The sequence below is a fragment of the Theropithecus gelada genome, chromosome 20 (genome assembly GCF_003255815.1).
Source record: "Theropithecus gelada isolate Dixy chromosome 20, Tgel_1.0, whole genome shotgun sequence".
Taxonomy (NCBI): Eukaryota; Metazoa; Chordata; class Mammalia; order Primates; family Cercopithecidae; genus Theropithecus; species Theropithecus gelada.
The window spans coordinates 5,944,690-5,968,702 of NC_037688.1; the positions used below are offsets into that span (position 1 = coordinate 5,944,690).

At 38.5% G+C, this 24,013-nt stretch overlaps 1 protein-coding gene across 3 annotated transcripts in view; it reads left to right on the plus strand.

Annotated features, from left to right (window-relative positions):
* LONP2 (lon peptidase 2, peroxisomal) overlaps positions 1-24,013 on the plus strand; it is a 125,523-nt gene that overhangs the window by 29,317 nt on the left and 72,193 nt on the right. For all 3 annotated transcript variants that reach the window (XM_025369572.1, XM_025369573.1, XM_025369574.1), the window contains 3 exons: positions 3,230-3,371; positions 20,154-20,304; positions 23,793-23,919. In XM_025369572.1, coding sequence (XP_025225357.1) covers positions 3,230-3,371; positions 20,154-20,304; positions 23,793-23,919 — 420 coding nt within the window. The remainder of the gene's footprint in view (positions 1-3,229; positions 3,372-20,153; positions 20,305-23,792; positions 23,920-24,013) is intronic.

The following is a 24,013-nucleotide window of genomic DNA, read 5'->3' on the forward strand; positions in this document are numbered from 1 at the left end:
TTGCCTCTCCAAAACTTAGGTTTATTTTAAAGACTCAACCCAAGGCTTCCTCCATTAATGTAAGTGCAGTCAGTTATGATTTTACTCTTCTCTAAACTGACCACCTATTGTGCTCCTTTATAGAATACGGGCCTCTGGCATTTCTACCATACAACTATGGAGATGAAACATAAATACGTTTATAAAAAGTACAAGCTTTCTCAGGCAGGGGATTTATTATATATCTTCTTTATGTACCCCATGATGCTTATTTAACATAGTGCTAAATGTAGTGAGTGCTCTCTAGGTGTTTGTGAATTCATATAAGATTAAAACATAGTATTTTGGAAGTTATGCAACCCTTTAGATGAGTACACCCATACAAGTTAGTCTATAAAAAGATTTAGTAATGACTACCAGAAGAAGAATTGCGTTTGTTTAGACATGCTATTATACATTAAAATCCCAATTTCTTAAAGACTATTTTTCTTTTTGAGATCATTAGGATCTTTTTTAAACTGATTACTTTTTCGAGTTTGAGATACACACACACACACACCCCCACACACCCACCCACACATACACCCACACCCACACCTACATATCCACACACCTTTGGTAGAAAATATGAAAAAGGAAAAATGAAAAAAAAACTCATGTTTTTCTACCATACAAAGATAATCACTGTTAACATTTGTTTTGTACTGCCAAACTTATCACTGGATTTTAAGTAACAGAATTGTAATCCTGTCATTTTCACTTAACATTGTAACACTTAAACTCTTTTATATTCCAAATTCTTTGTAAATTTTGTTTTAATGGTTTGCATTATAGCCTGAGGGAGCCCTTTAATTGAATAGGTAGGAAGAGTGGATGGTGAAATGCCTATGTTTTTCTCTCTTGTCTGCTATAAAAGACATTTGCAAAAGTTGCTTCCATGAGGCGGAAATTGAACTGGGACTCAGGTGTACAGATTTCTGCTCTTGTGCTTTTTCCAGGAAACCAGAAGTAAACTTTAAGTAGCTGTTGCTAATAACGATGAGCATCTTTGGAAAGCTCACTGTATGCCAGGCACCGTGCTGTGTGCTTTACCTGTGTTCTCTCGTGATCTTTATATTAATATAACCCACCAAGTTGACACTATTATCCCCATCTTATAGGTGAGGAAACTGAGGCTTAAGTCAAGTAACTTGCCCAAAATAGTATTCAGAGGCTTGTACTATGTTACCTTTAGAGTGTTGACGGAAAGATGCTTTGAGTGCCGGCATGGTGGATCTGGTGGGGAACAGTCTTACAGCTCTATATCTAGCCACTACTCTTTGGCGAGACCCCGTCTCTGTCATAAAAGTGCTCACTGGCTCTTTAGAGGAGGTTATTATACCCATGAATAAAAACTAGGTCATAAGTAACCATCAGATGAGTTATGGGGGCAGTAAATGCAGTAGACGTTGCATTATTGGAGCAGTCACTTTGTGAGAGGTAGTCAGAAAAAGTTTCTTAGAATTGTTGGGATTTACGTAAGCAGGAAGAGGAGTATTAAGGGCAGGAAGGCACCATATTTTTAACAAAGGTAAAAAGTTTAAGGAGCATAATAGGATCTTGATTGTGGATGAAGCAAGAAAGTAATGGCAGCAAGTTGGGGAAGATGAATGGGAGCTGGACTGTGAAGAGCCTCGAACTCCAGACAAAGGAGTTTGAACCTTATTCCGTAGGCTCTGGGAAGTAATGGAAAATGTAAGAGGAATTGCTTATATACAGTGTGAGTAGAATCTAGGATTCCACTTTTTTTAGAAAGGGTGCCTACCTAGAATATTATTTTCTCTCCGTAACTTTCGGTGTAGAATTGTCAGTACCTGTTTTTAAAGTTTACTCATCAAAAAAGGAAAGGCAAATAAATAACTGCAGCAAAAAATGACCTGTTAGAGGCTTTGAGATTCTTTTAAAAAATTCCCTTCCCTACCACTCTTAAAAATCAGAGTAATGGCAAATCTGTAAGTTCTCTAGAAAAATAATTTGAAAGAGTTTATTAATTCTGAGTCTTATCTTTCCTGTATCTGATTCTGAAATCTTGAATGTGCTAATTCCTTATATTAACAGGACAATGTTGATTGCATTTGCTTCCCGTGGTCACCTTTCCCAGATGAAAGGCATTCCCACGATGCTTTTAAGGCTTGCTTGTCTTTTCAAAGGTCACTCTGTTTATTCTGTCCTACTTTATACCAGTCATGTGGCAGAATTCAGGCCTGCTCTGTGAATCGGCTTTGTGCAGATCATGAGGTAACTGCGGCTGTTCCACTTCTCGTTGATCATTTTCTTCTCGGCAGTCAGGCTTTTATGCCTCTTCAGAGACAGCATTTGCTTTGCACAACGTAGACAGCAAGGTTATAATTAAAATTAGTAAATTGCTGCTTTCAGTTTTGCTGGCTTTGTAAAAAATGCACCTTTTTTGGTTTGATAAACATATGTGTTTTTATTTCATGCCACAGTCTACATCTGTCATAATTGTATGGGTGATTCTGGTCCAAAGACGATAAAGCACGCTCTCACATTTTAACATTCAACAAAATACCTGGCTGGCTGAACGTGATTATTGCCAATTAGTACATATGGGATGAATACAGTTTTGTTCAAAATGACAGAATAAGAATAATGGAATTCTGATATAAATACTGTTGACCCCAGATCCTCGTACTATAGTTAACAGATTATTGCCTCTGAAAATAAAAGAGATTGGAGTTTTTCTTTTTTTTTGTTGTTTTTGGTCTACATTCTGAGTGGCCCTTTGAACCGATTTTAATCTCCTTCATGAACATGATGATGTTTTAGCTGGCCCTGGGGCAGCCATTTCAGTGTATATAAAGGTGGTTGCGTTGGGTAGGGGGATGCTCTGAAAAATCATGGAAAGCATGGGAATTCATAAAGTACTTTGGACATTTTGGAATCTTGAAGAGGAAGAACCGTAACTGGTGACTTAAGTGTCATGTTTCTTCATTTCACCAAATGGCAAATGTGATACAGTTCTTCCAATATCATGGGCAACTTGTAACCAGAATTAAGTAGAAGATAAGGTTGGAATTGAATATAATAACTTTTGATTTTATCATAGTGCCTTTTAAATACATAGTACCTCTTTGCTATATTATGTTGATAGCTAAATGATCTTTTCACATTCGTAAGTTTCGATTTCTGTATGGCGTCGCTCCTGCCTCCTGACATCTCACACTGTGAATGTGCTGCTTGCTTTCTCTAGGCGCACCTATGTTGGCAGCATGCCTGGTCGCATCATCAACGGCTTGAAGACTGTGGGAGTGAACAACCCAGTGTTCCTATTAGATGAAGTTGACAAACTGGGAAAAAGTCTACAGGGTGATCCCGCAGCAGCTCTGCTCGAGGTAAGATTTGGAAAATTCCCTGTCTGTCTTCATACTGGAAGAATATGGAGGAAGGTTGATAATCATACTCAAATAATATACACAGTGGTGTAACTTTAGTTATGGGAAAAACAGTTTGATACCGGCTGAGGTCTGAGCAATTTGGCACTTCAATTAAAATGTTTTTGAGATTTCTTTCACTAAGTCCCCTCTTTTTTTCTTTTCCTTTTCTATTTTAATCAAATAGTTTAACAAAATTTTGTGCACACTTGTTATCTAGAGACCAACAATTCTACACAGTTATGGCAAAAAAAACAGCAAGCAGGTCTCCTCCCTGGGGTCCTCCATGCCCTCTTCTGCACTGTGACCTCTAACTTTTAGTTGATTAACCCTACTTTCAAAATAGCATGGCTATCTTGCACTTCTTGGTTTTTGTTTGTTTGTTTGTTTGTTTGTTTAGTTTTTGTCATTTTCTATAGACTCCCCCCAACAGGAGGTGAAGATTTTACCTTTTTTCTTCCCTTGTCCCCGCTGTATCATTTGTACACCCTAGATCTCACAATAAGACGTTTTCCTTGTTTCTGTTACATCCATATTAGTATTTACATTATTCTGATTATGTAAATGCTTTTCACAGCAGGAGCCATGTGGTAAACTATGATCACTTTTCCTGTTCCCGTTTTTGTTTTTCTCTCTGTTTTAAAAATCTTTTCAGAGTTGTCTTGTTTCTTTTGTTTGCTTTTTCATCAGTTGTCTAATTCTGTCAAGACATTCAGACACTTTGGGTGTTCTATCCATTTTATCTTCTTAAGTGTCCAGTTTGAACCGGTTGTTTTTGACATCTGGTTTTATGGCTGCCTTCCTAGGTTCTCCCTTCACCTCTCACCGTGTTGGATTTCCTGTCTCCCGTATTCCATTTCTTGCTCTTTCTTGGTCCATTCCCTCATTTTTGTGGTGTTAACTCCCTGCTAGTTTCCCGAGAAAGCTTGCATGAGTGGTAAATGTTTTAGACTTTGCATATCTGAAAATGTCTTTATGTTTCCCTCATACTTGATTGGTAATTTGAGTATAGAATTCTGGTTGAAAATAATTTTTCTACAGAATTGTACTTTGCCTCCATTTTACTTCACTTTCCCGTTTCAGTGTTGCTGTTGGTAAGACTGATTCCATTCAATTCCTATCCTTTCAGACCTGCTTTACCCTGAAAACTTTCAGGTTCTTCCCTTTATCCTGGGATTTTGAAATTTCATAATAATCTGCCTTGGCATGGGTTTCTTTTCATGCATTTTTGCTCGTTCTTTTTTTGAATTCTTCCTTTTCTTTGGTTCTAAAATGTTTTCTTAAATTCTTTTATTGATGATTTTTCCCCTTTATTTTTTGAAACTCCCATGACTTGGATATTACGTTTCTAACTTACCTTTCCTTTCCTGTTAGTCGCCACTGTTATGTTTTGCTCTGCTTTCTGTGCGGACTTTCTCAGATTTATCTTTTAAAAACCCTCTGAGTTTATTATTTTAAAAACTTTTTTTCTCTGCGCGTATCTATCTGCGTGAGAAAGATACTTATAGATATTTTTAAAAATTTTACTTCTCTTACCACTCGGTATATTAAAAAGAAAAAGAAAAAAATTACTTCTCTTTAAGCTGCTTTAATCTGTTTATTATGTATTTCTTTTAATCTCTGTCTTTGATATAAGAGTCTTTCATTAGACATCTGGACATTTTTGTTTGTGTGTTTATATTTAATAGTAAGGAACAAAAAGGCTGATTGGAGGCTATGAGCATAGGAGTGGGGCTTATCAACAGTGAGTTCCACAATAGAGTGGCCTGGCTGGGCTGTTTGGTTGAGGAATCTTCTACTCAGTAACTTTAAGTCTTCCTTCTTAGGATGGTCAGATTCCTCAGAGAAGACTCTTCATGTCTCTTGCCTTGAGAATGAAGGCCATCATTCTGGGAACCCAGCAGGGGAAGAATGATTGAGGTCAGGGGTATCACTGCATTCGGCATCTGTATATATGCATTCACCCAAGCTCTTGTTTTCAGCATAGTATATGTTCTTCTCAGCTGTGCCCGGGGTCCACTGTGCAGAGAACCACTGTTTTATGTTCTTAAGAAATAAACTTCCAGTGTTTTGCTGGGGTCGGGGAGAGGATCTGGGATCTGACTGCTTCGTAAATTTATTTCAGCCAGTCCTCCTTATTTTAGCACATCAGCCCCTCCTCCCTTTTACCGTTGCTTAAAATATTATTAATGCAAATTGATTTGCAACCTTGAGGAAACCTTACTTTGTGAAAGTTTTTATTTTTTTCTTGTTTATTTCTGTGCTTTGAGCTCCGTCATGCTTTCTGTTTTTTTCTGTTTTTATGATCTTAGAACAGGATGGCCTGGGACATGTGTCTTATTAAGCAGGAGACCATACATTCTGGTTTGTCTGGCACATTCCCAGTTTATGCCTAATATTAATTGCACTCTTTTTAAGCCTCGGAAGTGGGTTTTGTTTGGATGATAAAAAAGTACAGTTACCTTACTTAAAAGCCCCGGTGTTTGGAGGTAAGGGTTTGATTTGGTTTAGTTTTGCTATTTTTTATTGTAAGATCATTACCTTCTGGCTCCATAACTGGTTTACTCTGGTTCATTTTACTATGAAGAGTAAAATAGTGAACATTATTTAAGATTTTAGTAGTTTCTTATATAGTATCTTTAGACTTTCAGTTTAATTTATATTGGGACATTTTTTCAGGTTATCTGACAGATTGTCCCATTAGACACTTATAGTTATCCTGTTGAAAAGAATTTTAGAGTACTCCCCTAACACTTAAATTTTTTCAACAACTGTTTTGAAGCAAGTTCACCAAAGACAGCTTTACAAGTAGTAGATGATTAAGTCCCCTGTTTATTTGTTCAGTTGATACACACTGTTTTAGGTCTTCACCTATATATACTTTGTAATGATTCAATAATATTTGTTAAATTAATCATTGATAACAAGCAGCTAGCATAATGATATTTTCTTGTCTGATGTAGACCTTGATGCTCACTTTTTTGGCAGTCGATTTATTAGCATTCAAAAAAAAAAGTATGAAAACTTCAAATGGTATCTCAAAGTAAATGCCCCTGGGCCCACGTACTAATCACTGTAGTTTAGTTATGAATAGCATCAATTCCTTACAGACTATAAATGCTATAAAATGAAGCAAGACATACATAAGGAGGAACTGAGTATCTTGGTACCTGACATCCTCTTCCTCCCTGCTTGCCCAAGTCCTGGGTAAAAACCTCAGACCTCACAGATTGTTGAAACAGTTAAATAACAATACATGTTAAAGCACTCTATAAGTGGTAAAGTACTCTACAGATGTTACTTTAATATCCACTGATATGTGTCCATTTTGAAAGCCACTTGCTGTTTCCATTGCCAGTAGGTTCACTTAAATTTAAAAAAAGAACAAATTCAATTACACAACACTTTACATTTAAAGTGAATATTCCTGAGAGTTTGAAGACCCAGGTATAGTTTTATTATCTTTCCACATAGAAAACCTACTTTAAAAAAATGATATCTAGATATTATTTGTAAAATGTATAAGATTATTTTATGTTTAAGCTAATTTATATTATTAAGGTAATATAGGCCAGATGTGAAGAATGTAATAGTAGTGTATATTTACACTAGAGTACTTACTCTGAATAAAGAATAAACTTTTTCTGCTGTATATTCTTCTTTTTATTTATGAAGGATATGCCCATTTCCTTGATCTAGCATGTAATTGTTGCTTATGTAAAACAATGTATTTCAAGTTATTACTTAATGTTGTCCAAAAAAGGACTATTCAAAATTTAGATATTCTCTTTTGAAAATTTATTGGAAGAATATGAAAATAGGTCCAACTACTTAATAAATGGTGGTAGACAGTAGAATTTGGGCAAGTCTGTAACTGAGTAGCACTAAAATATTAGCCATAAGGAAAGTAAGGGCTTGTATGTAGTTAACAAACTTGAAAGAAAATTACAGAATTATTTTCTTACCAGATATATGTTATATTTATAACTGGCACATGTCCAGACTTTATTGTTAAATATGAATGCGTTTCTCAAATACATTTTTTGTGTGAATAGGCAAAAAAAAAAATGCATGGATACTATAATTAATTGTCTGTATAGGCAATAATATTTACAGTTCGTAAAACATATATTCCCCAAAATAGAGAAGTCACTAGTCTAGATATAGTAAACTTGCTTTAAAACTGAAGTTCTTTCTTAATTGGAATTAGATACAGTTGGTAATTAGATCAATAGTATATTTACTACTTAGATACAGTAGACATATGATCTTCTGATTTGTGCTATATAATTATTGTCAAAGAATGTCGGAAGAGAGGGACTTAGACATCATCTAATCCAGCTTCATCTTCTTAAGGATAAAAAGCTTGAGGCCTAAGATACTATTTTAATTTTTTATTTCACTACATGCTATATTAATGATATAATTTCCAAAAATCAAATGGAGTAAAAAAATGCCTTAAATAAGGCATATCTTGTTTTGTTGTGTTGTGCTTCATTGTACTTCACAGACTGTGTTTTTTAACAAATTAAATGTTTATGGCAGCCCAGGCGCAGTGACTCACGCCTGTAATCCTAACACTTTGGGAGGCCAAGGCGGGTGGATTGCCTGAGCCTAGGAGTTCAAGACCAGCCTTGCTAACATGGTGAAACCCTGTCTCTACTGAAAACACAAAAAAATTAACTCAGCGTGGTGGTACATGCCCGTAATCCCAGCCACTCAGGAGGCTGAGGCATGAGAATCACTTGAACCCGGGAGTCAGGTTGCAGTGAGCCGAGATCACACCACTGCACTTCAGCCTGAGTGACAGAGCAAGACTCTGTCTCAAAAAAAAAAAAAAAAAAAAAAAACGTTTATGGCAACCCCGTGTTGAGCAAGTCTGTTGGCACCATTTTTCCAACAGCTTACTTTCATGTCTGTATGTCACCTTTTGGTAGTTATTGCAATATTTTAACTTTTTCATTATTATATCTATTATGATGATCTGTTATCAGTGATCTTTGATATTGCAATTGTAATTGTTTTGGGGCACCACACACTGCACCCATATAAGACAGCAAACTTAATCAATAAATGTTGAGTATATACTAACTATTCAACCGGTCAGGCATTCCCCCTTCTGTCTCCCTCTCCTCTGGCTCCTGTTCCCTGAGACACAACAATATTGAAATTAGGCCAAGTAATAGCCCTGCAGTGACTTCTAAGTGTTGAAGTGAAAGGAAAAGTCACACATCTTTCATTGTAAATCGAAAGCTAAAAATAATTAAGCTTAGTGAGGAAGGCATGTTGAAAGCTAGGCCTCTTGTACCAGATAGCCAAGTTGTGAGTTCAGAGGAAAAATTCTCGAAGGAAATTAGATATGCTATTCCAGTGAACACACCGATGATAAGAAAGTGAAACGGCCTTATTGCTGATATGAAGAAAGTTTTAGGGGTCTGGATGAAAGATCAAGCCAACCACAGCATTCCCTTAAGCCAAAGCCTAGTCCAGAGCAAGGCCCTAAGGCTCTTCAGTTCTGTGAAAGCTCGGAGAGGTGAGAAAGCTGCAGAAGAAAAATTTGAAGCTAACAGAAGTTGGTTCAGGAGATTTAAGGAAAGAAGCCATTTCCACAACATAAAGTGCAAAGGGAAGCAGCAAGTACTGATGTATTGTAGAAGCTGCATCATGTTATCCAGAACATCTAGCTAACATCATTGATAAAGGTGGCTACACTAAACAACAGATTTCCTGTGTAGATGAAGCAGCCTTGTCTTGTATTGGAAGAAGTGTCATCTAGGACTTTCATGGCTAGAGAAGTCAGTACCTGGCTTCAAAGCTTCAAAGGGCAGGCTAACTCTCTTGTTAGGGGCTAATGCAACTGGTGACTTTAAGATGAAGCCAGTGCTCATTGACCATTCTGAAAACCCTAAGGCCCTTAAGAATGATCCAGAATCTACTCTGCCTTTGTTCTGTAAATGGAACAAGAAAGTCTAGGTGACAGTGCATCTGTTTATAGCATGGTTTTACTGAATACTTAAGCCCACTGTTGAAACCTACTGTTAAAAAAAAAATTCTTTTGAAAATATTACTGCTCATTGTCAATGCTTCTGGTCACCCAAGAGCTGTGATGGAGATGTACAAGGAGATTAATATTGTTTTCATGCCTTATAAAACAACATCCATTCTGCAGCCCATGGATCAAGGAGTTATTTTAACTTTCAAGTCTTATTATTTAAGAAACACATTTTTTAAGGCTATTGCTCCTATAGATTATCATTCCTCTCATGCATCAGGGTGAAGTACATTGAAAACCACTAGAAAAGATTCACCATTCTAGATGCCATTAAGAACATTCATGATTCATGGGAGGAGGTCAAAATATCAACATGAACAGGAGTTCAGGAAGAGTTGATTCCAGCCCTCATGGATGACTTTGAGGGGTTCAGGACTTCAGCGGAGGAAGTTACTGCAGATGTGGTAGAAATAGCAAGAGAACTAGAATTAGAACCCAAAGATGTGACTGAAATACTGCAATCTCGTGGTAAAACTTGAACAGATGAGGAGTTGCTTCTTATGAGCAAAGAAAGTGGGTTTTTTGTAATGGAATCTACTCCTGGTGAAGATGCTATGAACCTCATTGAAATGACAACCTTGGTGCTGTGAACCTTGTTGAAATTCTAAACAATTTAGAATATTATGTAAACATAGTTGATAAAGGCAGCAACAGGGTTTGAGAGGATTGACTTCAATTTTGAAAGAAATTCTACTGTGGGTAAAATGCTATAAAACAGCAATGCAGGCTATAAGGAATTCTTTCATGAAAGGAAGAGTCAATAGATGAAGCAAATTTTACTCTTGCCTTATTTTAAGAAATCACCCACAGCCACCCTAACTTTCAGCAGCCACTACCCTGATCAGTCATCAGCCATCAATATTGAGACAAGACACTCCACCAGCAAAATGGTAACAACTAACACTGAAGACTCAGGTGATTAGCATTTTATAGCAATAAAGTATTTGTTGATTAAGGCATCTGTTTTTTTTTAGACATAATGCTATTGCACACTTAACACACTATAGTATATAGTGTAAACATAACTTTTATATGCACTGGGAAATGAAAAAACAATACATATGTCTCACTCTGTTGCGAAATTTGCTTTATTGCAGTAGTCTGGAATTGAACCCACAATGTCTCTTAGGTATGCCTGTATTGATTAGGGGTTGCAAATAAATTTTAGCGAGTAGGCAAATTTGCAAATATGGAATAATAAGGATCAACTATAATTACTGCTTTATGCCATTATCTTTTAAATCAGATAAGAAAAAGTTACGTCAACAATATATTTACACTGTCTTTTATGTTTGCAATGTAATCGCTTCTGCCAATGCTCTCTATTTCTTTGTGTGGATACCATCTAGTGTCCTTTAACTTCAGTCTTTCGTATTTCTTGTCTCATCTCCTGGTGATATAGTCTCAGTTTTTATTTTTCTGGGAATGTCTTAATTTCTCCTTCATTTTTGAAGTAATTTTGTTGGTATAGAATTTGGGTTGACAGTTGTTTGCTTTGAGCCCTTTCATATGTCCTCTCACCACTTTCTGGTCTCTGTGGTTTCTGCTGTGAAGCCAGCTGTTAACTTGTGGCGATCTCTTATGCCTAATGAGGGCAGCATTTTTCTCTCATAGTTTTCAGGATTCTCTCTTTGTCTTTCATTTCAGACAGATTGACTGTGTTTATGTGTGATCATCTGAGTTTACTTAGATCTTTTTGAGCTTCTTGGATGTGTAGGTAAATGTTTTTCATCAAATTTGAGACGTATGTGGCCAGTATTTCTTCAAATATTCTTTATGCCCCTTTCTTTTTCCTCTCCTTCTGAAACTCATATTATGGTGTGTTGGTAATCTTTGCAGAGTCCCTTAGGTCTCTAAAGTGCTATTCACTTTTTTAAAAACCTTTTGTCTTTCGATTCTTCAGACAGGATCATCTCAGTTGACCTGTCTTCAAGTTCATTGATTCTTTCTTCTGCCAGTTGAAATTGTCGTTCAGCCCCTCTACTGAATTTTTCATTCAAATTACTGTAGTTTTCAACTCCAAAATTTCTATTTTAAAATTTTTATTATTTATCTTTGTTTATATTCTCTATTTGTCAAGACATCATTCTCATACTTTCCTGTAATTCTTTAGACACGATTTCCTTTAGTTTTTAAAAATGTTAATAAATATATACAACAGAAAAAGTGCCGTTTTTACCACTTTTATGTGCACAGTTCAGTAATGTTAAGCACATTCGCTTTGTTGTGCAGCCAAACCCTAGAACTTTTTCATCTTGTTTAAGTGAAGGTGTATACCCATTACACAGCAATTCCGTTTCTTTCTCCCTCCCTCAGTCCCTCCAGCTACCATTCTCTTTTGTGTTTCTATGAGTGACTGCTCTATATACCTCATATAAGTGGATCGTACAGTACTTATCTTTTTATAATTGACTGACTCCACTTAGTGTCCTCGAAGTTCATCCATGTTGTGGCATTAGTTTTTTAAGCATATTTATAATAGCTGATTTGTAATCTTTTTTTTTTTTTTTTTTTTGAGACGGAGTCTCGCTTTGTTGCCCAGGCTGGAGTGCAGTGGCATGATCTTGGCTCACTGAAAGCTCCGCCTCCTGTGTTCACACCATTCTCCTGCCTCAGCCTCCCGAGTAGCTGGGACTACAGGTGCCTGCTACCACGTCTAGCTAATTTTTTGTATTTTTAGTAGAGATGGGGTTTCACCATGTTAGCCAGGATGGTCTCAGTTTCCTGACCTTGTGATCCACCTGCTTCGGCCTCCCAAAGTGCTGGGATTACAGTCGTGAGCCACCGCGCCCAGCCGCTGATTTGTAATCTTTATCTAATAAATCCAACATGGTCTTCCTTAGGGATGGTTTCGATTGACTTCTCTTTTTCTTTTTTGAGGCAGGGTCTCGCTGTGTCACCCAGGCTGGAGTGCATTGGCTCAATCTTGGCTCACTGCAACCTCTGCCTCCCGGGTTCTAGCGATTCTCCTGCCTCAGTCTCCTGAGTAGCTGGGATTACAGGCGTGTGCCATCACGCCTGGCTAATTTTTTGTATCTTTAGTAGAGATGGACTTTCACCACGTTGGCCAGGCTGGCCTTGAACTCCTGACCTTGTGATCCACCTGCCTCGGCCTCCCAAAGTGCTGGTGTTACAGGCGTGAGCCACCGCGCCTGGTCAGAAGGTATTAGAATATATTTCTTAAGGCTGCGATAACAAAATCCCACAGACTGTGTAGCTTTGAGGACCAAACAGAAATTTATTTCCTCATGGTTTTGGAGGCTAGCAGTGCAAGATCAAGGTGTCTATAGGTTTGGTTTCTCCTAAGGCCTCTCTCCTTGGCTTACAGACAACCGACTTATGGCTGTGTCCTCGGGAGACCTTCTGTGTGCATGCATCCCTGGGTCTCCTCCTTCCTCTTATAAGGGTACCAGTTGTATTAGACTAGGGGCCCACTCTTACCTTCATTTAACCTTAATTACCTTCTTAAATGCCCTGTCTCCAAATGCAGTCTTCACCCTGACTGCCTTTGAGACAAAGCGAAGGGGGTTAAGGATTCTGTCCATTTTGAGGGGGCACAATTCAGTCCATAACAAAGGATCTATATAATAGATACATAATATATATGTACCAGTGTGCTTATATCATGTACTTTATGTAAAACGAAATCAGTTTTAAAAGGTAATTATATTTTCGATGAACGCATTGTGTTCTAATTAGATAATTGTTTTTACTTCATAATATGTCTATCACAGCTTATTACATAAATACAAGTGTCAACTCTTGTTATTTTCTTGTGGTTCATACTTTTGCCTATACACTTTTTAATGATGTTTTGCAGGAGTCTTTTTAAACCACTCCACTCATTTGTAATATTAGGCTCTGTGAACCCAGAAAATTTGAGACAGGTCTCAGTTAATTTAGGAAGTTTGTTTTGCCAAGGTTGAGGATGCGTGCCCATGACACAGCCTCAGGGGATCCTGACGACATGTGCCCAAGGTGGTCAGAGCACCGCTTGATTTTATACATTTTAGGGAAACATGAGACGTCAGTCAGCACATGTAAGGTGAACATTGGTTTGGTCTGGAAAGGCGGGACAGCTCTCTGGAGAGGGCTTCCAGGTCACAGGTAGATAAGAGACAAACCCTTGTGTTCTTTTGAGTTTCTGATTAGCCTTTCCAAAGGAGGCAATCAGATTTACCTCAGTGAGCAGAGGGGTGACTTGGAATAGAATGGGAGGCAGGTTTGCCCTAAGCAGTTCCCAGCTTGACTTTTCCCTTTAGTCTAGTGATTTGGGGGGCCCAACATATTTTCCTTTCACAGCACACATGGACAGCAATGTGCTGTAATTATAGTTAAGGCAGATAAGTGAGGGCACCACAGGCAGCCTTCGACGTTATGGAACTTCTTCCAAGTGAAGACATCAATTCCATTTTGGATGTTAAATATTTACAAGCTATTTTTTCTGGTATTTATAAATAAAAAAGATAAATACAAATATTAATATTTTTTACTTGCACTTTGGTGGGTCATTTTCCACTTTTGTGACCACTGGTCTAAATAGATAAACAAATGTCTTCACAAATGGGTAGTAGGTTCACAGGTGTTCATTTGGTTATTATGCATCATATCTTATATATGTTACATATATTTGATGTATTCAAGATTGTAGAATATTTTAAACTAGTGATAATTTTGCTTGAAAATTCTATAGGTGTTACTCTAATGACATTCTCATTTTTATTGCACAGGAGGAGGAATCTAAATCTTTTCAATCTATAGTGTCAGGATCTTCTAGAATATTTTTGTTTCTTTAATTATTCCCTATTTTAACTTACTGAGACCTCTTCTTTAGTTATATTAACTAGATATGAATTGCATCTCTTAATTTTTCCCGTATTTATCCCCTACATGTCTCTAAAGCCCTTTTTCTTCTATGTCCTGAACACTTTTCTCAAGTTTGTCTTTCACAGATTTAATTTCCATAGTTGAGGATATAGAGGAAAAGTAAACTCAGTTTCTCCTACTGCACTCTCACAACACAGAACACCTCTGACCAAATGCATGGGGTTTTTCTCCACACGCCAAGCAAGCAGTTCTTCCGCAGCAGACAACGCTGGGTGTCCTCTAATTCAATTCTGACGCTGTCTATGAGATCCTACGGGTTGGGCACTCAGTCCCACAAGACTGCCTCCCACTTCAGATGTCAGTTGTGACTTGGCTTCCAGAACATGTAACCAACCAGTTATAAATTGGAGTTCCCACAAGTCCCTCCTCAGGTTTACTTAATTTGCTAGAGTAGCTCACAGAACTCAGAGAAACAATTTACTTACATTTACTGATTTATTAAAAGAATATTTTAAAGAGTGCAAACACACAGCACAGGAGCTTCCATCCCAGTGGAGTCAGGGTCCACCAGCCTTCTTGCACCTGGGTGTGCTCATAGTCACCTTCCTGGAAGCCTCCTGACCTCAGTCCTTTCGGGTTTTTAATGGAGGCCTCGTCACGTAGGCGCGATGGATTAAATCATTGGCCATTGGTGATCAACTCAACTCTTAGCCCTTCTCCCCTCCCCAGAGATTGGGGTGGGGAACTGACAAGTCCTCAGCCCTCTAATCATGCCTTGGTCTTTCCTGTGACCAGCCCCCATCCTGAAGCTATGGAGGGACTGCCAGCCACCAGTCAATCACTAACATACAAAATGATACTTTTCACTTTGGTGATTCCAAGGATTTTAGGAGTTGCATGTCAGGAAACAAAGGGATGAAGGCCAAATATATATTTCACAGTATCATAATAGTATTAATTGTGTGCAGCTTTCAGAGCTGATTTTAGTTATGTTATTTTATCTTTATTTTCTGTTGTGGAAAATTTCAGCCATAGCAAAAGCAGAGCAGATAGTATAATGAATTCTATGGACTCATCACCCAGCTTTCATAGCTTGTTTCATCTATTGTTTCCCATTCGCCCCTACCCAACCTCTGATTGTTTTGAAGCAGATTCCAGACATCATCACCTTTTCACAAATGTTTCAGTATCTATCTACAAAAGATATAACTTTTAAAAAGCATAATCATACTATATCACACCTAAAGATGACAGTTACCTAGTCATGTTTAATGAACTCTATGTCATCTATTCCTGGATTGCCTACAGACATCTGTAGTTCTTTTGTCAGAAATTATTATTGAAGAACAATTCTCGGTGTACATTGCTCCCACGGTTCACCCCATTGTGACTTTACATTCCTAGGAATAATGTGTCATATCACAGCTATTTCAAGTACTTTCACAGTCATACCTTGTGGGTAGGAATTATAGTCCTAGGATTGATACAGAAAATCTTTTAGTTGGGGAAAATAAAGGAGAAACAGCCCTAATTATGTTTGAAAGGGGCCCTGGATATGGGCAGTAGAATCCCTGCTCTGAAGTTAGGGTAAGAAGACGAGGTTTGATAGCTACAAAGCTCTTAATTATAATTTTCGTCCTTCCATGGACTCACCAGTTTGCCTTGGAGCTTCATCTGAGTAGTGATTACCAGAAATTATTTTCTGCCAGAATATTGATCGGTATTTCTGATGCTGTTTAAGTTCTATATGTCCTTTTATGCTTTTGAAAACCAGAAAGTATCTGAGACAGGTCTCAACCAATTTAGAAGTTTATTTTGCCAACGTTCTCCAAAGATGATTTTGATGGCTTCAATATTTAAGGGGGAATGGGCGGATACTGGGGAAAGAGGAGGAAATTTTAAAAGGTATGGGTAGACAAGAGACAAACGGTTGCATTCTTGTGAGTCTTTGATCAGCCATTCGCCTGTGAGAGGGGAGCAGAGGAATAGTCACTTGTGCATTCATCTAGCTTAGTGAATCTGCATTTCTACATAAGATAAAATAAACAGTGTACAGGAAGCCATCAGATGTGCAGTTGTCTCAGGGGAGCAGAGGAATGACTTTGAGTTCTGTCCTTTGTCCTGTATGTGTAAAGAATAAGCTGTCAATTTACATTGTTGGGGTGAAATTCAACAGAACTGTTCCAGGGTAAAGATCTTGGGGCTCATAAGGAATTTCTAAGTGGGGAATTGTGAGGGAGGTATGTAGCTTTTTTTGTCTTTGTAGCTATCTTATTCGGGAGCAAAATGGGAGGCAGGTTTGTGTGACGCAGTTCCCAGCTTGTCTTTTCCCTTTTGCTTAGTGATTTGGGGGTCCTGAGATTTACTTTCCTTTCACACTTTCCTCAGTAAAAGAGGAAGGCAGGCAAATTGGGCACAAATTTAGCCTAAGTCTGCCTCCTTACATATTAATATTTTAAGTTTGGCCTAAAAGTTTCCCCTTACAAGGTAAACTGCAGCCTAACTAGATGTGTAAATACACTATTCTTACACCAATCACAGATTTTCAGCAAGTCACAGGAAGTCAGCTGTTAACAAACTGTTTAAATAAAGCAAACATCAAGCTGTAAGCAATCCCGCTGTTTCTGTACCTCACTCTGTTTTCTGCATACCACTTTCCTTTTTCTGTCCATAAATATTATCAAACCATATGCCAGAGTTTCTCTGAACCTATGCTGGTTCTGGGAGCTGCCCAATTTGAGACTCATTCTTTGTTCAATTAAACTGTTAAATTTAATTTATCTAGAGTCTTTCTTTTAACAGGCATCACAAATTTTTTTTCTTTATCATCTAGGTATTCTGTCGTGCTGTTTTTAAAACCTCCATAATTAGAAACATTGCTTTATTAATTTTCCTACTTTTTAAAAACTCTAGTGTCTTAAAATTTGAAGAGAAAAAAATTACTTGTTCAGGTCTGACAGCCATTTCTAAAACATATCTAACATATATGAATTACATAGGATTAGAGCCATTGAAGAATAGATTTTTTGTGGCCAGGTGCGGTGGCTCACACCTGTAATCCCAGCACTTTGGGAGGCCGAGGCGGGTGGATCACGAGGTCAGGAGATTGAGACCATCCTGGCTGATATGGTGAAACCCCGTCTCTACTAAAAATACAAAAAATTAGCCGGGCGTGGTGGCGGGCGTCTGTAGTCCCAGCTACTTGGGAGGCCGAGGCAGGAGAATGGCGTGAACCCAGGAGCAGAGCTTGCAGTGGGCCGAGATCGTGCCACCGCACTCCAGCCTGGGCAAAAGAGCGAGACTCCGTCTTAAAAAAAAAAAAAAAAAAAAAATTATTCATGATGCTTATTAAAGGTGTTAAGGATTACTTTTTTCAAGGTGGGAGACTAGGTATAAGAAACACTGCAATGGGGTTTTGCAGTGGTGGGAGAGTGAATGGGGAATCAGTAGAGGGAAAGATTCTAAGAGGAAACTTTGGTGTTATGAGGGATTCTCACTAGAAGGACACAACAGAACTCTTGCTGAAGGGAGGCCAGAGTGAAAAGACACTGGGGGTTGGAAGTGAGAACAGATACATATGGGTATGGGTCATTTTCGCTAACCTGACTTAGCAAGATTCTTGCTCAAATTGGATTATACAAAGACAGAGGGAAGGCTGACATTGGCCTAGTTGAGCAGAGGACTCAGAGGAGCCTGACTCAAGTTTGGGTCAAAAAAAGAGCATTTTTGTCACTAGGTAATAGTTTTAACTATTTTCTATACATAAACATTTTCCATACCTAAACTGTTTGTTTGAGATGGATTTTTGCTCGTCGCCCAAGCTGGAGTGCAGTGGCATGACCTGAGCCCACAGCAACTTCCGCCTCCAAGGTTCAAGCAATTCTCGTGCCTCAGCCTCCTGAGTAGCTGGAACTACAGGCATGTGTCACCATACCAGGCTAATTTTTGTATTTTTTTAGTAGAGACAGCATTTCACCATGTTGGCTAGGCTGGTCTCAAACACCTGACCTCAACTGATCTGCCTGCCTTGGCCTCCCAAAAAGCTGGGATTACAGGCGTGAGCCACCCTGCCTGGCCTGTAAACAGTTTTTAAGTAATTAGTAGATAGTAAGACCACTCTTAACCAATTCAATACTGAACATAATTAGTTTTCCTTGATTACTTGAAAGTACTTGTTTTTTAATGATATTAAACATTATTAAGTCTTGTGAAAATGTGAAATTAGAGCTTTCTGGGAACTCTAGATAAAGAGTTTCCAGTAATAATTAATGTTTAACAAAATTCAAAATTATGTGTGAGGCCTAGAATTAAGACTAGCTTGGGGCTGGGCGTGGTGGCTCACGCCTGTAATCCCTACACTTTGGGAGGCCAAGGCAGGTGGATTGCTCGAGGTCAGAAGTTTGAGACCAATCTGGCCAACATGGTGAAACCCCATCTCTACCAAAAATACAAAAATTAGCCAGGTGTGGTAGTGCGCACCTGTAATCCCAGCTACTCAGGAGGCAAAGATTGCAGTGAGCTGAGATCGTGCCACTGCACCTCAACCTGGGTGACAAAATGAGACTCTGTTTCAAAAAAAAAAACCAAAAAAACTAACTTTGGATAGTTTTGAAAATAAGTAAAACTTCAGAAACAATCAGAAGGTAGGAAAACCTGCTTATATAGTTAAATTGTAATTGGTGAATATGTTAGTCATTTTATTGCCTTTTTGAATATGTATGGCAACCCTATTTATAGTAATTGGGTGTCTAAGTGAAAGTGTTAATATGTTTAAGGTTTGGAACATGTAGAAGCTGTTAGTGCCTTATTAAAGTCCTACACCAGCCCCTTAGCAACAAATGCCTGTAACTTGAAGCTCGTTAATGTACAGTTGCACATTTTAAGAATCCAAGTTGACTGATAAATTATCTGATATATCTAATTCAAATATTTGTGAGAGCTATTGCTGGGTGCAGTGGCTCAAGCTTGTAATCCCAGTACTTTGGGAGGCCAAGGCAGGCAGATCACTTGAGGTCAAGAATTCGAGACCAGCCTGGCCAACATGGTGAAACCCCATCTCTACTAAAAATACAAAAGTTAGCTGGACATGGTGGCACACACCTGTAGTCCCAGCTACTCAGGAGGCTGAGGCAGGAGAATCGCTGGAACCCGGGAGGCGGAGGTTACAGTGAGCCGAGATTGTGCCACTGCACTCCAGCCTGAGCAACAGAGTGAGACTCTGTCTCAAAAAAAAAAAAAGAGCTATTGATATTTTGCTTATCATAGACAGCAGTGTTTTTGCAGTAAGCCATTTTTAAATAGTGAATTTTTTGCTGTATCAGAATACAGTAGCATAGTAATTTTTACTCAACTCATAGTAAAGGTTTCTCTTATTTGGAATTCTCCTTTCCGTTAAATAGTTTATACCAGACTTTCTGAAAATGTTCTAGGAAGATTATATGGGTTCTTATTTACCGGTTATTTGAGAATTTCAAAATACTTTACATATTTGCTTTATATTCCCATAGCAGTTTAGATAGGGTGTGTTACCAAGATGAAAACTGGTTCTGCAGGACTAGTAACTTACGATGGCCAAACAATGAGTCATCAATAAATAGATTTTTGAACGAATCTTAAAAGTGTAATTTCTGCTGCTTTGTGCTATTACATTTTCAGAAATTTTAACACTGAACATATTTTATTTTTTAAAAAGTATATAGAGTGTAGAGAATGCAAAGAATAATGCTTAGATGTTAGTTTTATCTGTTTCTTAAACTATTCTGAGCAGAAATACCAACCTTCCCAGTACATTATGTGTTTTCACTTATATACAGCCTTCTGTTGGAACTACTAAAGTTTTTAAAATGTTTTTTGTTCTCCCCTAGGTGTTGGATCCTGAACAAAACCATAACTTCACGGATCATTATCTAAATGTGGCCTTTGACCTTTCTCAAGTTCTTTTTATAGCTACCGCCAACACCACTGCCACCATTCCAGCTGCCTTGTTGGACAGAATGGAGATCATTCAGGTTCCAGGTACCTGACTCTTAAATGAAATCATTGTGATACATCTTGCCTTTCTGACCGTCACTTTAAAATTAGTTATGCTGTGGAGTTGTGACTGAAAGAGGTTCATTTGCCAGCATACAATCTTCAGAAGTTCTGAGGAATGTATATAAATCAGTTTCTATGTAGCTTCAAAGTCTGGAAGAGCAAAACAGCAAATGTTGACAACAACAATTTCAGATTTAATTTAGCATGAGTGATAATTTTGTGAAAAATAAGACATTCTTCCTTTAACATAATTTCTAAAATTGCAGGCCGTGTGTGGTGGCTCACGCCTGTAATCCCAGCACTCTGGGAGGCCGAGGTGGGTGGATCACTTGAGGTCAGGAATTCGAGACCAGCCTGGCCGATGTGGTGAAACCCCGTCTCTACTAAAAATACAAAAATTAGCCTGGCATGGTGGTGGGCGCCTGTAGTCCCACCTACTCAGGAGGCTGAGGCAGGAGAATCCCTTGAACCTGAGAAGGGAAGGTTGCAGTGAGCCTTACGCCACTGCACTCCAGCCTGGGTGACAGAGTGAAACTCCATCTCAAAAAAAAAAAAAAAAAAACTGAACGTTTTCATAAAATCTGGCCTCACTTTTATATTAAAATGCATGCCACTTTTAAATTCCTCTTGAATCTATCAAATAGTTAAATTTTTTAACTGTCTTCTCCTTCACTGGAGCGTGCAAAATGTATTCCTTCGCTTACTAACGCTAGATAAATTATAGCACTTTCACCTTATTTTGATTGCTCAGAATTGTTTTTCCCTGGAAGAGATCAAGTATCAGTGAGGTTTTTTTTATTGTAGAGTAGAATCTAAATGTCTTTATTTATTTAATTATTTAGAGACAGAGTCTAGCTCTGTTGCCCAGGCGAGTGCAGTGGCACAATTTTGGCTCACTGCAGCCTCTGCCGCCGAAGATCAAGTGAGTCTCGTGTGTCAGCCTCCCACGTAGCTGGGATTACAGGCACTTGCAACCACGCCCAGGTGATTTTTGTATTTTTAGTAGAGACAGGATTTCGCCATGTTGGCCAGTCTGGCCTCGAACTCCTGGCCTCAAGTGATCTGCCTGCCTTGGCCTTCAAAATTGTTGGGATTACAGACGTGAACCACCATGTCCAGCCTAAATGTCTTTTATTTATTTTTTCTTTTTTTGAGACGGAGTCTCTGTCACCCAGGCTAGAATGCAGGGGCACAATCTCGGCTCACTGCAACCTCTGCTTCCTGGTTCAGGCGATTCTTGTGCCTCAGCCTCCCAAGTTGTTGGGACTACGGGTGTGCACCATCATACCTGGCTAATTTTTGCATTTTTAGTAGGGATGGGGTTTCTCCATATTGGCCAAGCTGGTCTTGAACTCCTGACCTTAGGTGATTCACCTGCCTCAGCTTTCCAAAGTGCTGGGATTACAGGCGTGAACTTCCACACCCGGCCCTAAATGTCTTTAGATTCTAAATGTAATCTAAATGTATTTTTCTAATTAATCTGAAATATATTTTTACTACTAAGTGAGTTATAATTGGATTTCTGGGTTTTTTTTGTTGTTGTTTTTTTTTTGAGATGGAGTCTCGCTCTGTTGCCAGGCTGGAGTGCAGTGGCGCAATCTCGGCTCACTGCAACCTCTACATCCCAGGTTCAAACAATTCTCTTGCCTCAGCCTCCTGAGTAGCTGACACTACAGGCGTGCACTACCACACCCAGCTAATTTTTGTATTTTTAGTAGAGACAGGGTTTCACCATGTTGGCCAGGATGGTCTGGATGTCTTGACCTCGTGATCCACCCGCCTTGGCCTCCCAATATAATTGGATTTCTTAATTATCTGTGAGCATTGCAGGTTCCTATATTTAATTTTAAAATATGGTAGAGTAAAAACTTAATTGTGTATTTAAAGTCTAAAGTAAATAAGTAATGAGACTCAATTCCCTGGAAACTCCAAGTTACAGCAGAAAACCCATTAGATACACTAAATTAAAGTGAAAGAATCAGGACAGCTGCTGCAGAGGGGAACATATGATGCCACCTTCTTCCTTTGGCAGATTTAGCTGTCCGATCTTCTAGCTTTCCTGGTGTTTACTAACCTCTTTCCATTCAAAAGGTGCCTTATCAATTCATATTTTTAATTTTTGCTTGTTAAATGGAAAGGGACGTTAGATGGAATTTTGTCTTATAGGATTTAGAGACAAAGAAAATCTATATTTATTCAGGCTATTAAATAACATAAAGTCTTTTAAATATACTGTATATATAAAATACATATATACATATATAAATACATATGCACACATATATAATTACATATACACACACGTTTATATGTACGATCATGTGGAGGGAAAAGCCTTTTGTAGAGACATCTTAGGTTTTCTTTTGCTGCTACAATTTATTTTATAGTCATAGTTCTGGAAACAATATCTTTAGAGCCCTTTTGGAACCCATTGCTTAGTTAATTGAGGGGTGTGTGTGTGTTTCAAGTGTAGATCAAATTAGGCTAAAAAGAAGCATTTATTTTTCTATTTGAAATTTCAGAGGATTTGAGGATAAACAGATAATTATCTCTAAGATTTGAGGTTTTTTCCTCTTTGGGAGATACATCATTTAATCAGAAGACTTTCAAACACTGTGCTTAGTAAATGCTTGTTTTGTTTGTGAAAACGTTGGAAATTTTAACAATTATTGATTTAGATCAAATTTCTTTTTTCTTTTTCCTTTTCTTTTTGGAGACAGAGTCTCGAGTCTCTGCTGACCTGGCTAGAGTGCAGTGGCACAATCTCAGCTCATTGCAACCTCCCCCTCCCCAGCTGAAGCAATTCTCGTGCCTCAGCCTCCAGAGTAACTGGGACTACAGACACGCGCAACCACGCCCAGCTAATTTTTTGTATTTTTAGTAGAGACAGGGTTTCGCCATGTTGCCCAGGCTTGTCTCAAACTCCTAAGCTCAAGTGATCTGCCTGCCTCAGCCTCCCAAAGTACTAGGATTACGGATGTGAGCCAACGTGCCTGGCCAGAATAAATTTCTTTATTGTAATTATAGTCTCATTTGAAATAATACTTAAATGTGTTCTAAATCTAAGATCCATTTAATCTATATTTGATTCATTAAAAAAGTATGGCACTGGCTGGGAGCAGTGGCTCATGCCTGTAATCTCAGCACTTTGGGAGGCTGAGGCTGGTGGATCACTTGAGGCAGGGAGTTTGAGACCAGCCTGGCCAACATGGCAAAGCCCCGTCTCTACTGAAAATACAGAAATCAGCCAGGCATGGTTGCGCATGCCTGTAATCCCAACTACTTGGGAGACTGAGGCTGGAGAATCGCTTGAGCCCGAGAGGTGGAGGTTGTAGTGAGCTGAGATCATGCCACTGCACTCCAGCCTGGGCAACAGAGCGAGACTCTGTCTCTAAAAAAAAAAAAAAAAAAAAGCATGGCATTATGGGAGCCATGTAAATAATTACGAAACAAGATCCTTTCTTTTCCAGGGTATACACAGGAGGAGAAGATAGAGATTGCCCATAGGCACTTGATCCCCAAGCAGCTGGAACAACATGGGCTGACTCCTCAGCAGATTCAGATCCCCCAGGTCACCACTCTTGACATCATCACCAGGTTAGTTAGCCATCCTGAGGCTTTATTAATGAACTCTAGGCACGTTTTGGGTATTTACTGAGTTACCAAACTTAGGACACAGAGTATCAATATT